Below are 15,154 nucleotides of genomic sequence, written 5' to 3'. Positions count from 1 at the left end.
TTCCCTTTTGTTTGCACAGCTCATTTAATTCCACCCTGGAAGGCCCTGAGGGGCTTTGGGCTGACTCCTGCCCCCATGCAGCCCAAAGCACCGATGAGGCTGCTGGATTCAGCCTCGGACAGATGCCCATTCAGCTGGAACTTCAGCTGGCTCTCAAAAACCTATTATAGCTCCAGTCTGCTCAAAGGAAGAAGCAGAGAAAGCCCCAGAGAAACCAGCTACACTGCTGCAGCTGGTGTAGCCAGAGCTGGGGGGCTGCCAGCCATGCACAGACCCTCGAGTCTCACTGCTAGATCCATTCTGGGGTCCCCAAGTATCTGCAGCAATTAGCCTGTGCCTGCTGCAGGCTCCTCCTGCCCTCCCCCTTCATTTCAGGGCTCCCCTGTCTCATTAACACGTGCCCATCCATCCCAAGGTCTTGTACACCCTCAACAGTCCTTCCTCTCACTTCTCCTGACAAGTTTCCCTGTATGAGTTTCCCTCCAGGGAGAACTGCAGGGACATTTCCATTTCATCATGGCTCCAGGAAGGGCACTGCTCTCCCCTCCTGCCTGTCCCCAGTGCCCATCTCCTGTTCCACGTCCCCACCTGCACACACCTGGTGAAAGCACTCCAGCCACAGAATCATAGATTCATGGAACAGTTTGAGTTGAAGAGATCTTGATGCTTCTCATCAATCTCATTCCATCTCATTCCAATCTCCTGCCATGGGCAGGGAAAACTTCTACTATCCCAGGTTGCTCCAAGCCCCATCCAACTTGGCCTTGAACACTTCCAGGGATCCAGGGACAGCCACAGCTTCTCTGGGCAACCTGTGCCAGGGCCTCTCCACTCTCACATGGAAGAGTTTCTTCCCAATATCCCATCTAACCCTGCCCTCTGTCTGTGTGAAGCCATTCCCCCTTGTCCTGTCTCTCCAGGCCATTGTAAATAGTCTCTCTCCATATTTCCTGTAATTTCCCTTCAGGTACTGGAAAGCCCCAGTTAGGTCACCCCAAAGCCTGCTCCTTTCCAGGCTGAACAATCCCAATTCTCTCAGTCTTTCCTCGTAAGAAAGGTGTTTCATCCCTCTAATCAACTTGGTGATCTCCAGTTTCAGCTGTGCACACCTGGTGGAAGCACGACCTCCTCTCCAGGCCAGACTCCTTGGCAGGCTCAGAGCACAAATGCCAGCTGTGACTAAAAGATCAGTGACATTTTCATACATGTACATGTATATGGAAATTTGCTAGTTTAATTTATAAAAGGGCAAATTCAAAGAGCATTTGCTGAGGGGTCTCTTCAAACCAGTTTTTACCAGCACCACTTTATTCTGTCAGAACAAGGAGGCTGCAAGCACGGCAGTGAAGAAATGCGAACAGTCTCTTAGTTTGGAAGAATTGCTTGCTTGGTTCTAGTAATTTTTAATTTTAAAATTTTCCTCTTGAGATTTTCTATTCAGAGTTTTAAGTAGCAAAATAATAAAATTATGTAAATCTTAGTGCATCTCACACTCAGTACCCTAAATCCTGCCATGTAACTGGGCGAGTCAGGAACCCAACCTCATCAGAAAATTCCATTCTAACAGGATCTCCCATTGGCATAATCTCAATCAAAGAGGTGTTTAGTTACTTTATTGATAAAAAATTATTCTTGTAACCTTTTAACTCTGTCCTGAGAAGCATTTCAGAGAGATGCAATTCAGCTACTGATGATAAGCATCACAAAAACACCCAGCAGGGTGTGATAAACACACAAGGCCACAACTTGAATAATGATTAAAGGGACAACAAGTGCTACATACTCACTGAATGTTTTTCATCCTGGGTCAGTCATTACAGACCATGACAGAACACAGAGATCAGTTCTGCTGCTCCAGCACTAGATGTGGTGCCTCCAGAGTCGTCACATCAGCACCAGGCACATCCCCCAGCTCCAGGCTGGGGACACTGCTCTGCTGCACAGGTCATACTTCCAACACACCCTGGCAGCCTCCTCCAACAAAATGAGGGGCAACAGGCAAGGAAAGTGAATAAAAATCCCCTTATAATTGAAATTGCCAGACAGATTCAAGCTCTCAGGCAGACATATCTAGGAATTACAGCAAAGGTCAAGGAAGAACAAACTCAGAGTTGCTGACTACTTTTTGGAGCTTGCTTTCTCATTGAAGACTGGGGCAAGCTCAATATGGCAAGAAGGGAGTGAGGAGCACGAGGGAGTAAAGGGATGTTCTAACAATCACACACTGCTGCAACCATGAGTCTCTTGTTCCCTGTGAAGGAGGAATGTGCAGAGCAAAAGGAGGATGGCCAATTCATATTTCATATACTGCCTCTCAATTCTAAATTCAGAGACACATTTGAACTTCCATGGTCTCGACCTGAGATTCTTCTTCCCATCCTTTGTTTGGAAAGCTCATGGAAATGTGGCTCGTGCACAAATCAGCACAGCACTGTCAGTCTGCAGTGCTCCTCTGAACTTGAGACAGAAATGAAAATAGGAGAAAAAAACTGAAAGAACAGGAGAAGAAACTGGGTGAAGAGTGGGTAAACACAAGCTTCCCCAGGAAGCACCACAGTGCTCAGAAATCAGAAAGTGCAATCAGAAATGCAACAACAAACCACCACCAACCATCAACCTCAAATGAACAGCTTGAACTGTTCAAAGTTCAGCTGCTGTGCAAATGTTATCAGCTGTTCTCGCTGTCTGCAAACCTTCCAGCCACAGCAAAAGCTCTGTGGTGAATTAAGGGGAAGGCGTGTTTTCAGTTGTATTCCTGAACAAAGAAACTTCCTGCTCACCACTGCAGAGCCAGACTTTATAGGCACACACAGTGAAATGCAGAATGTAATCCTTTTGTCCAGTTCTCCATCTGTCTTCCTTTGCTTTAATGTCATGTACTACATGTGGCAGAGATCTCTCTCTCTGGGAATGAATCAGTCTTAAGGTGGAGGTGGATGGATTAATTTTACTATTGATTGCCCTGTACACAACCACTAAAAACAATTATCAACACTAATCAAGAAGTTAGCTACTCATTTCATTTATCACAAACAGCATCCATACCTTGACTGCCAACGTCACACTCTTCTTTAAGAAGAAAACTAAATTTACCAAGTCATGTCAACTCTTCTCATTATTTCCTTTTCAATCCCTGAAAAGGCGTTACAGAGTTCACAGGTTCCATGTCAGTATTTCAGAAGAAATGTGGAAAACTGGCTGTATTGTTAGAGCCTGGTAACAAAGGGCCTTGAAAAACAGGGTTCCTTCCACAGATACCTGTGGAAATGCAAAGATTCTGGGTCTGGAGGTGTTACAGACTCCTTCCCCCATCCAGGGAAAACAACAAACAAAGGACTTCTGAAGCTTCCAGGCACCAGCACTGGGACTCCTGCTGAGGGGTGGGAGCCTGTGTTGGAGGGAGGATGGCAAGTGCTCCAGGCAGCAGAGGTGACACTCAGTGCTCCAGTGGCTTGGACACAGAGAAGGCAGAAGTGCTGATGAGGTCCTGGGGAAGGCTCTCCCGTGCTTCCTGCATCCGGCACCGTGCCCGCTGGAAAGCCTCTACAACACAGAGGTGACAGCAGCCCAGAATGCATAAGACAGCCTCAGGAAAGGGGAGGGATGTGTCTTTCCACATAATCTCTCCTGGTGCAGGAGTCCTACTTCCTGTGAATAAGTTCTACCAGCAAAGCACCTGGCACTGCTCGACCTTCTGCTCTCTGATTTCTGAGCACAGTGGAATCAGAGACAGACTGTGCCTCAGTGCCACCAGCTCTGCTCAGTGCCAGGCAAGACTGGGCAGCCCAGACCAGACTGCACCTTCACACAGTGGTTATCCCTCCTCCCTGCTCAGAACTGATGCCTCCTGAAGTTTCCAGCTCAGAGCAGAACATTTAACCTCTGCCATGGACTCTGAGAGGTCACGGGGAGGGGAATTACCCCCACTGAAATATCCTGCCCACACTGTAAAAGGGGACAAAAGTGACCCAAAGCTCACCAATACAGAATGACACTGAAGGCCCTACCCAGAACATTGTAGACAGAGCTCTGCTGGCTGAAGCCTCCCAGTCGGTCCAGTACACTCTGCATGCGCTGCCTCAGGGCACTGTTCTCCAGAAAGGCTCTGCACAGAAGCACAGCAACAGGTCAGGGCTGCCAAAACCAGCACAGGAGATGGAGTTTATGGAACTTGTACTCCCTTTGCTGCACTCACTTGGACTGCTGCAGGCAATAGAGCCGAAACGTGACGCTCCCTGTGGTCTCTGTCCGGAAACCAAAGCGGCTCAAGCGCTTTCCCTGCAGGGATGGCACAGGTTAGAGTAACCCCACAGTGAAAACAAGCGTGTTCCACCAGAGCACAAACTCCCGTGGGCACAGTCTCTCCCTTCACTGCAAGGCTGGAAAGAAGGGCAGATAATTCCAGGCTGTGTGGAGGGCAGGACCTAAACACTTGCAAGCTCACAGTGCAGTGCCGAGGGAGGGTTTCAACAGCTGCATCAGGGCTTGTTCCCACACAGAGCTTCCACTAACATCACCCTGCTCATTACACCAGCAACCACCTCTGTAACTTTCTGAAGAACATGAAACTTCTACCTGCCTCACACCCACTGGCTTCTTGCTTCGGGAAGCTGCTCCAGGACAATACAGCCTGAATTCCTTACAGAAATATAGGAGAAGTCTACAGCTGGTACCAAATGCTGACCTGACAAAGACCTTATAAGCAGGGGTAAGCCAAGGCTTCAGTCCATGCTTCCCCACTTCTCTAAGCTGCTCACCCCTCAGAAGGCACAGCTCTGCCTCAGTGTTTGCCCACTCCTCTGTTCAGGACCACAAGACTTGCAGAGGAGACATTTCTTTAGTGAGAGGGACAGGACCACCAACTCATCCTTGTTCAAATCTCATCCAGGCTATCCATGGACACCTGAACCCAAGAGCATAATGCACCAAGCCTTAGCAAGAGGCTGCTTTGTAGCTAAGCCCACCTTGAAGGTCGATGGTATCCGGATGTAGGTTAAGTCCTCCAGCTCAGGAGATCCCCCAATGAAAAACCTCCTCATTTCAGCAACAGTTCCCAGCTCCACAGGACGCCAGGTAGGGATGGTGAGCATATGGACACCTGGCCCAGGACAAGAGGACAGCTTAGCTGCTGTGACCTGTGATTTATTCAATCACAGAGGACAGCAAGGCAGGTGGATACCTGCTGACCCAACCCAGATATGGCTAGAAAAGGAAACACTGCAGAGTATCAGAAATGTCCTAAAAGCATTTTCCTGATGAGTCAGCCCATTCTAGTCACACAGCCAGTGCTGAAAGTACCCCCTGCCCAATAGCAGCATCTCCTTCTAACACATGGGGGTCACTCCCAGATCCCACATGGGACATGGGGCTACTGCCACTGTAAAGATGGATGCACAGCATCACCCCAGAGCTTTATCACACCACGTGCTGTGATGGCAGTATCAAAGCAGCAAGGACAGCAACTCAAGATGTGCCTCACATCCTTCTTTGCTGCCCCCCAGACAGCTGGCTGTACAGTACACTGAATCCCTGGGACTGGCTGAATCACTTCCCAAGAGGACCATTTTCCCAGACAATTAACACAATGTCCCAAGGATGCTTTACCTGGTGATGCTGGCAGCACCAAGGACCCATATCCTTCCACACGGTACCTCTGCCAGAAATCCAGGGATAGGACCTCAAAGTAGAGTACAGGCCACTGAGGGAGACTGTCTGCAAGATGGGGAGCAGGTCACAGCCTTGGGAAGGAGACTATCACTGAGAAAAAAAATGCTAAATGCCCAACTCCACTAGTAGGAAGCCACAGAATTAGAGAACCATTTAGCCTGGAAAAGACCAAGATCATTGGGTCCAACCTGTGCCCAATCCCCACCCTGTCACCCACACTAGAGCGCTGAGTGCCACCTCCAGCCATTTCTTGGACACCTCGAGGGGTGGGGACTCCACTACCTCCCTGGGCAGCCCCTTTTAATGCCTGACACCCATCCTGTGAAAAAATTCCTCCTGGTGTACAGCCTGAACCTCCCCTGAAGCAACTTGACATTTCCTCTTGTCCTGCCCCTTGTTCCCTGAGAGTAGAACCTGACCCCAGCTGGCTTCACCCTCCTGTCAGGGAGTTGTAGAGAGTCAGAAGGTCCTCCCTGAGCCTCCTTTTCTCCAGGCTGAGCCCCCTCAGCTTCCTCAGCCACACCTTGTGCTCCAGATCCTTCCCCAGTTCTGTTCCCTCTCTGGACACACTCCAGCACCCTTCCACCACAGTACTTTCTGTATTTCTTCTACAATGACTAACAAAGATTTATGGTTGATTAGTTTCCCCTGTAAAAGTTGAACCCTCAAATTTGAGGCTGAAAACATAATTATTGATGGTAAAAATTAGGGAAAATTCTTTAGGAGCAAGTCCAGACTGGGTTGTCAGTTATCTTTGAGCAGACAAGACAATCTTTTGTGAATAATCTGAAGCCAAACAGGGGAACCCTTTTATCTCTGACCTTTCCCACTGCTATCGGGGGAAGATTAACTTGGATTCTCCTACACTTCTCCAAGCATTTCTTTTTTCCACAGTGAAACAAACTCACTGTGTTTCTTCTAGTCTGAAAATTCCTTAGTGTTGGTTGAATACCCAAATCCAAAGTGTCATTTGGATTCAAGTGGCAAGGCATGCCACAGAGCTGTCCCTAACAATTGCAACCACAGAGCAATAGGACTGGTGAGGAAGCAGCAGGAACAGGCAGCAGAGAAGCCCAGCTTAAAATAGAGCTGAAGTTTCAAAGTGACATGAACTATACAGGGATTATACAGGTCACTGAGCGTGTCTACAAATGTAAGTCTCAGCACAGAGTTTTAGCTGTGTAGAAAAAGCTGCCTGGTTCTCCTGCTGCAGCATCCCAGGGCTCTGTGCAGAACACCAGGCACAGCAACACAGCTCTGCGCGCCAGGTTTACAGAGAGACAAGCTAAGATCCAAGTAGTTTTCCAACTGGATAAAGCTGCCTACAGCCTGGACACAGGGCAACATAAATAAATCCATAAAAATGCTAATGGATTCCTGGGCAGGGCAAACACAGGATGTGTCCAGGGGCTGTGTGGTGGCAGGGTGAACTTTTGTTGAACCAGAAACATTTCCCTCTGTCCTTTCATCTCCAAAAGGCCAGACAGCATGATGGCTATAGTGGGATCAAAGGATTTCAGAGTAACAAGGAAACACACCTTCATCTTCTTGGGTGTAAAACATGTCCACAGTGAAGGGGTAGCAGAAGAATGCCACTTTATCCTAGAAAAAGAACAGGGCAGAAATCAGATTCCTGGACAAGAGAATTTCATCACCAGCATTGCAGAGGGCATAGAGAGCAGGCAGAAAGGAACTAATGGTGGAAAGCAAGTGATGCTGCCCAAAAAGATCAATCACACTCTGCTAACAAACACTAGACTGCAGGATGGACCTGTGTATATTCCCTAGTGCCTTGCTGATGGAACAGGCTGTTGAAAATAATGGAAAAGGGGAGTGACACACCTCAAATGAAAACTCAGTCACTTGCATAACTACTGGCCAGACACAATCTCTACAGGAGACAAGCCAAACACAGTACCTCAAACAACTGTATTACTGAAATGTTGTATGATAATTATTTTTGTCATATGAAAACATATAAAATACATTTAAAAGCTGATAAAATTCAAATTTTGTAAGAGAGGAGCTGGAGACAGCAACAGAACCAACTTCCCATATCAGAGGAAGCTTCATTTTGGAAAATCAATGTGGAGTCTCTGTACGTTGCTGCCCCAGGCAAGCTGGAACAATGCTTGGTTAACTCAGAGCATTGGAGAACACAAAAATCAAAGCTCCAAGGGCAATCAGTCAGCAAGAATGAAGAAAAAAGTGAGGTTCCAGAAAATGCTTTGGAATAGTTTCATGTGGTCTTGTTTTATTTTGACCCCCTGAAAAAATGACAAGTGCAATTAGAATAAGAAGAATCCCAAACATGCTCTGCTCTTGAAAGGAGCCCTCAACTCACGACCTTTGCTGAATATATCTGTAGTTTGTTACACATGTTCCACTCCAGAGATTGCCTGTTCAAATTACCCTGCAGGTCTGAAAGTGTCCTTACCCAGCCCACTGTCTTGGTGGCACAGGTCTGCGTCACTCCTGAGAGCTGCTGGAACGGGGAGCTTGACCACTCTAGAGGGACAGGAGAAGATGAAGGATTGTGGGGAGACCAAATTCACAAACCAGAGCAGCTCAAAGAAGAGTATCAGTCCCTGATGACTGGACTAACAAATAACATCACCCACCCTGACATTCACAGAATCACAAAATCATAAAGGTTGGAAAAGACCTCCAATATCATCAAGTCACCTGTCACCATCAACCTGTCACAGATCCCCACCCTGTAAACCAGACTAGAGCACTGAGTGCCACATCCAGTCATTCCTTGGACACCTCCAGGGATGGGAATTCCACCACTGCCCTGGGCAGCCCCCTCCAATGCCTGACCACCCTTTTTGTGGAGAAATTCTTCCTGATGTCTAACCTGAACCTCCCCTGGTGCAACTTAAGGCTCTTTCCTCCAGTCCTGTTACTTGTCTGGGAGCAGAGCCTGACCCCCACCTGGCTGCACCCTCCTGTTAGGAAGTTGTAGAGAGTGAGAAAGTCCCCCTGGGCCTCCTCTTCTCCAAGCAGAGCCCCTCCAGCTCCCTCAGCCATTCCGCACATGACTTTTCCCTGTCCTGTTCCAGATACTGCTCGTTAGAACACCCTGAACTGTCCATGAAAAGCACCAATTCATCTCAAGAAAAAAGCAGAGCCTTATCTAACTGTACTGAGCAGCAAAAGTGGTATCTTGACAGATATATCCAGAGAGGGGAGCTAGAGCCACAGCTTTAGGAGAACTAAACATGCAGCAAGATATGCATGTCAGTGCTAGGAGTCTTGTTTATCCATCAAAATTTAGTATGTTAATGTCAGCACAAAATGTGATGGCAAGCACTGAAATCAGACAAGGTCACTGGGGTGGGGAGCACAGGAAGGCTCCCCTGTTATCTGCTGGGTAAGGAATAAAGTTTGGATAGACTGACCACCACCACCAGCCTGAGCTGAGTTCTGCCATTTCAGCTCTGAAGGCCGCTGACTAGATCCCAGCCCTACAATTAACTTTTGCTGACTCCCAGCAGAGCTGGTCTGATGGACCAGCCAAAGCCTGTTTCATCTCCTGACTGCTGTCATGTGGCTAGGAATGTGAATACTCACGGTTAGGCAGCTCCAGGAAAAAATGCACATAAAGGTTGTCATACTCATAGCCTTGTGCTGAAACTGAGAAGAGAGAATTAACTTCAGCTGCTTGCTTCCACACAAATTCTTCCAGCATTCACTGCAGATTTCTGGGAGAGCCACTACCAATAACCTCCAGGAAAATCAGTTATGGCTGGAAGCTGGGAAAAGTCAGTGTCTTCAAAGTAACAGGAGGTGACCCACAGAGAAGATTCCCTTTCTAGACTAGCCCTGTCCCTGTATCACTAACCAGATAAGGGATGTCACACATTTAATTGGTTTTTTTGGGAAATTAATAGAGATTACAGCACTCTTTTTTTTTTCAGATCTAGGCCTTCTTAGAACAGCTGAAGCATTTGTAACCTCTAACCTGTAAATGCTTCTCAAGGGAATAGTCTGCAGGAAACAGGGAGGAGAAGGAGGAAGTAAAGGATTCTGGGAAGAGAATCACCTATTCTGGACCTGCCTAAGATCCAAGAATCCTTGGATCATACCCTCAGCCATCCCAGCACACCCACATTTGTCCCTATTACTGTTTAGAATAAGGACTCACCTATTTCTCCATTCACAAAAAGTCTCAGAGTACCAGGAAGAGGCTGGAAAAAAGAGCAGATAAAAAAGATAAAGAGTTCAACAATCACTGGTGGAACCCCAGCAATTCCTTTCCAACAGCATCTCATACAGGTATTTCATGGGTGTTTGGACATGAATGTTCTGGCCAGGAAGGAGGCATGATTTCTCCTGTCACTTCCAGAAGTGAACAGTTCCTCTGGAAAGGGGCTCTAAAGAGACCAAATCCCAAAAAAACCGCCTACAGGAATTAATTTTTCTGTAAACAGGTCTCTTACAGATATCAAGATCAATATAACACATAGTGGGAAGTCACTTGCAGAAATCACAGTCCTGCTTCTGTCATATTCCTGCATTTGCCCAAGATGAGGGAGCAGGGGAAAGCACTGAGACACTCTATCAAAGCACTGGAAAGCACAACTTTCACTGTTTGGCAAACAGTATTTGAGCAAAAAAAGGACTCCAGTTCAGGTAATTCAGTGACAAGGGAAACTGAATGAGTCTGAGTGCGAGAGGGGCTGTTTACTTGCACAAAGTGGCACATAGAGCTGTTTGACACTGAAGAAGTTAACAGCAATCACTGTCCCAGAAGACACAAACCCTCCTTCCTTCTCAAAGGACTGGGTTCTCAAAGGACTACAGTCACAGGCCTTGAGGCACTGCATAGAGCCTCACAGAGACTGTAGCATTCAGCAGACCCTGAAGGGGCAAGATGGATCTCTGCAGACCCCAAATCCAGTGCAACTACTCCCTTCTGACCCAATTTTCTGCTCGAAGCCACAAGGTAAAAGCTGCCAATACCCCTCTGGAACAAAACAGTCTTTGGAGACTGTGGTGCAAGTGGCAGCTGTGTGAGCCAGGTCACCACCATTCCCCAGAGACAACAGAGCTCCAGTCCCTGCCAGTGCCTCTGCAACTCACCATTTCAAAGTCTGAGCCCACGAGCCCACTGAGGTAATCCCTGTGCCGCCCGTACAGCTGGAAACACACAACAACAGCAACAGCAACAAAAAAAGTGGTATTTTGATTATATATGTTGTTATGTACTGCAAAAATTAAAGTGGATATAGTTTAAACTCAAATTGCTACCAGGCTTAGCACACATGGGGTTAATTGTTACAGCAAATATAAAGAATGTAAATATCTAATATTTAGATAATATATATATCTAATATAAATATCTAATATAAATATCTAATAGCTAATAAATATCTAATAAACAAAAATGCATAACTGCTAACACTGCACACAACTTCAGCTTTAGAGATGTTCTCCAAGGCCAGTTTTAAGGCAAAAGAAGCTCTGAAGACTCAGATCTTAAATGATGTCTTAAAAACACAGGTACAAACTATTCCAAGGAAATCGCCAGGTAGAAATCAGTGTAGTGAAATCATGACTTCCTTAATGGCCACAAAATCAGAAAGGAAATGTACAAATTAAAAGCTAAATCAAAACTTTTAGAAACTGTCAGAGGCAAAAAGGCAATTCAGAAAGATCAAGTAATGAAATATCCTGGGACATTACAGGTACCAAGACATTATTTAATAAATATACAGGCAGCAAGAGGAAGATTAAGGAAAGGGTTTGCTCACTGCTCAGAAGGGAAGGAAAAACACTGGCAGGTGACACTAGGAAGGCATGGAGTTGGGTGGTTTCCTGCATCAGTTCTCACTCCCTAAAGCACTGCAGCCAGGGGCAGGACAACTACAGGTGAGGTCTCTATAAGGAATAAGGGATGAAGCAGTCAGGGAGTATTTGCTGTAGCTCTCAGATCCCTGGGCATGATGAGGCTCAGGGCAGTGACATTTTGCCACTTCAGGTGTGCAGAGCACCAGCAGTTACATCTCCATGAGGGTCTGAGCTGCCTGTGTTACTCAGAACTAGTGAACATGCTCTGTGGCTCTTACGTCTCTGAACACACGCTGCTCGCGCTCCTCCTCCTCTGGCTGCACCTGGACAGACGCATTCTCAATGGTGTATTCCCACACCTCTCGCTTCTCTCCATCCAGCTCGATCCTGCAGAGCCCCAAAACACATGGGAAGAACTCCCCCATTATGCAGAGAATGGGCACAGGCATCGATGGGGCTCTCCTGATGCAGAAATGTCCCCTCCACCCAGCCTGTGCAGTGAGACAAGGGCATTCACAGCCCTCTCCTCACTTCCAAGTGCCTGCCAATATCATTCCCTCAAAACTGAAGGTTGCTTGCTTCCAGCATATGCATAACATAATTTCACAAGGGCCTGCAGTGACAGAACAAGGGGGAATGGCTTCACACTGAGAGAGGGCAGGGTTAGATGGAATATTGGGAAGAAGTTCTTCCCTGTGGGGGTGATGAGGCCCTGGCACAGGTTGCCCAGAGAAGCTGTGGCTCAAGGACAGGTTGGATGGGGCTTGGAGCAGCCTGGTCTAGTGGAATTTGTCCCTGCCCATGGCAGGGGGTAAAACGAGACGGGCTTTAAGGTCCCATCCAACCTAAACCATTCCACAGTTCTATGATAACCTGCATCCCTAGGGACTTGCACCAAAGTCTCATGCAGCACACATTCAGTGACACAGAGCATAAGCACACAATAATCTTTTCTGAGAAATCTCTGAAATAAACGAAGTATTTCTCAATTTCAGTGTTGATCCCCTTCCCAAAGGGTGACCAGGAAACAGCCATATCAGCCCCCAGTCCCAGGAGAGGCCCAGCCCTGTCCCACTCACCGGTAAGGTCCTTTGCTGCCAGTGAAGTCAGGTTTCATTGTGATCACCCCGTTGCCATCCACCTTGATTGTGCAAAGAACATTTTCATATTCCCTGTGACCAAGCCTAAAGGAGGACACCAGGAAAACACAGTCTAAAGAGAGAACATGGACACTCTCATGCTCTAGAACAGCAGAGCTAGTAAAGGCACTTGGGGGTACAGAAGGGAGCACATCCACACTTTCCTACATTGGTTTAGAAGCCTTTTGGAGATATACACTCATCCACCTCCCAACCGAAGAAAGAGGCAGAAAGAAATTGCAGCCCAAGTTACTGACCTCTTGGAATTCTCTCCCCTTAACTAATGAAAGAAAGACGAGTTTTTAGTAAGGAGGTAAGATGTATTTTCTTTTGGGAAATTATGATCACTTCAGGATTTTACTTACTTCCCATAAGGTCCCAAATCCCCCATGATGTACATGGTCTGGACAGGTGTGTTAATTACATGATTGCTCTTTATAAATTCTTCTGAAGGTTCCCAGGTGATGATTTTTGACTTCAGAGAACTTGCTTCTCTGTCAACAACAGAATAGCACCAGTCACAGCTACTCTCAGCAGCACCAAACCCCCCATGATGAGGAGTCACAGTGCTGGATTCCATGTGTGACACAGCTCAAGCCACCAGCTCCCACAGACCAGGCTGATCTGCAGCTGGGGCACCAGCACCAGGAAACCTGCATGAACAAGCTCCAAGCCCCAGTTTGAACTCACACAGGCCTACGGTCCTGTCTTCTTCTCCTCACATTGGCCATCCTCTCAACCAGATATGATGGCACTTCATGATCCAAGTCAGTTACCTTCTGGCAGAGCTGCAAGAACAGACAGGAACGAGCTTAACTGGACATCTTTCCCAAATACAGCTCTCCTCTTGGAGGAGGGAACAGGTATGCACACAACCACATGGGAGGACAAGGACATTGCTAAATGACTGTAGAGTTCCTTCACTGTTCTGGTGGCAAAATACAGCTCACTCCACCCAGCAAACTTCCTACAGAGACATGCTACAAAGCCAAGTCACTCTGGCTGTCCCAACCATTGCTCTGAACTCAGGACATCCCACCCCAGGTCTGAGTACCAGGTGACGCTGCCTTGCAACAGTGTGTTCTCCTTCACTCAGGGTATCTACCTAGCCAAGAACCAAGAAATGTTCCCTCTGCAGTAGGCCAGGAAGTTTGGACAGGCACTGAGTAACTAAGAGCTGGTACCTCCTCCAGGTTGGTGAATCGGTCGTGGTCGGTGTAGGTGAAGATGCGACAGTTCTTCCGACCTCCAGCCTTCTCCAGTTTCTGGATCTCCTCATGGTACTGCCAGTCCAGGGGAGTCTGGCAGGCTGACTCATTCAGATACAGATTCACCTCAAACTGACAGCACCACAGGTAAAGCACAGCTTTGGCAAAGCCACAAACATTTTTCATCATTTTTCAAAGCCACCACAGAAACAAGTAGCTTTGGGAATCCCAGCAAATAACCCAAACTCCAGAGCATCTCGAACACTGCTCAGGCATGTGGTAGCCAGCAAAACTACCAATGCTCACCTGGAAGGGCTTGGGCAAAGCAGCTCACCCTCAAACAAGCAACCCCACAGTGAAGTGCAAAAAGGAGGGTGTCAGGAAACTCCCCCAAGCCTGTCCTGTTCTGGACACGACAGCAGACACATGGAGCTCCTGGAGCAGGTTCAGCAGAGGGTGACAAAGTTGATCAAGGAGCAACTTTCTTATGAGGAAAGGCTGAGGGAGCTGGGGCTGTTCAGCCTCGAGAGGAGAGACTGGGAAGGAGCCTCATCGCTGTCTGTCAGTGTCTGCAAGGAGGGCTCAGAGCATGGACCAGGCTCTGCTCCGTGAGGACCAGCAATGGGACAAGAGAAATGGGCAGGAACTAATGCCCAGAAAGTTCCACCCGAACACGAGGAAGAACTTCTTCCCTGTGCACTGATCCAGCACTGAACAGGCTGCCCGGAGAGGGCGTGTAGTCCCCCTCACTGGAGGTATTTCAAAGCCGGCTGGACACAGGCATGATCACCGTGTTCTGGGGTCCCTGCCTGAGCAGGGGAGTCGGACTGGATGACCTCAGTGATCTCCTCCGCTCTGACCCGTTCTGTGAAGTCCCTCCCGCTGCCCCGCGCACCCACCTGGCTGAAGAGCTTCTCCTGCCACCCCACCTCGGCCTCCTCCGCCTCCTCCGGGGCCCTGCGGGCGCCTGCGCGACAGGCCGCGCTCACTCCCAGCGGCGCCGCTCCCGCACCGGCGGCGCGATCGTCCCGGCCCGGCCGCTCGGGATCGGCGAGCGGCAGCGGCGCCCGCGGCAGGAGAGGCCCGGCCGGCGCGACCCGCTGGATACGGACCCTGCGGGGAAGGAGCGGAGCGTCAGGGCTGTGCGGGCCGGCGGGGCCGGGCCGGGGCCGGGCGGGCGCTCACCGCAGGCGCAGGTTGCGGACGGGGTCCCGGGAGCGGTACACGGCGGGGTCCCGGGAGCGACACACGGTGCTGCCCGCGCACCGGGCCGCGCCCGCCATAGCTGCGCTCCGGGAAAGCGCCGTGCGCGGGCGGGCAGCGCCTCCCCGCGGCCGGAGCTCC

The 15,154-nt window shown here is 48.7% G+C and overlaps 1 protein-coding gene across 1 annotated transcript; it reads right to left on the bottom strand.

Annotated features, from left to right (window-relative positions):
- Positions 1–1,387: 1,387 nt before the first annotated feature.
- MKS1 (MKS transition zone complex subunit 1) lies at positions 1,388–15,116 on the bottom strand. Its single transcript, XM_085078696.1, has 17 exons — positions 14,996–15,116; positions 14,710–14,923; positions 13,787–13,942; positions 13,293–13,390; positions 12,968–13,096; positions 12,543–12,647; positions 11,742–11,850; positions 10,756–10,812; positions 9,818–9,860; positions 9,244–9,306; positions 8,105–8,175; positions 7,206–7,269; positions 5,605–5,712; positions 4,965–5,098; positions 4,196–4,278; positions 4,008–4,105; positions 1,388–3,543 (listed from the first exon to the last, which is right to left on the bottom strand). The coding sequence occupies exons 1-17, from the start codon at positions 15,091–15,093 to the stop codon at positions 3,437–3,439; spliced, it is 1,737 nt and encodes a 578-aa protein (XP_084934822.1). The 5' UTR covers positions 15,094–15,116; the 3' UTR covers positions 1,388–3,436.
- Positions 15,117–15,154: the final 38 nt, after the last annotated feature.

This window comes from Lichenostomus cassidix, chromosome 19 (assembly GCF_008360975.1).
Source record: "Lichenostomus cassidix isolate B80296 chromosome 19, HeHo_3.0, whole genome shotgun sequence".
In the NCBI taxonomy this organism is placed as follows: domain Eukaryota; kingdom Metazoa; phylum Chordata; class Aves; order Passeriformes; family Meliphagidae; genus Lichenostomus; species Lichenostomus cassidix.
Note: the sequence above shows the minus strand (reverse complement) of the source record. Positions and strands in the feature narration are given on the sequence as shown.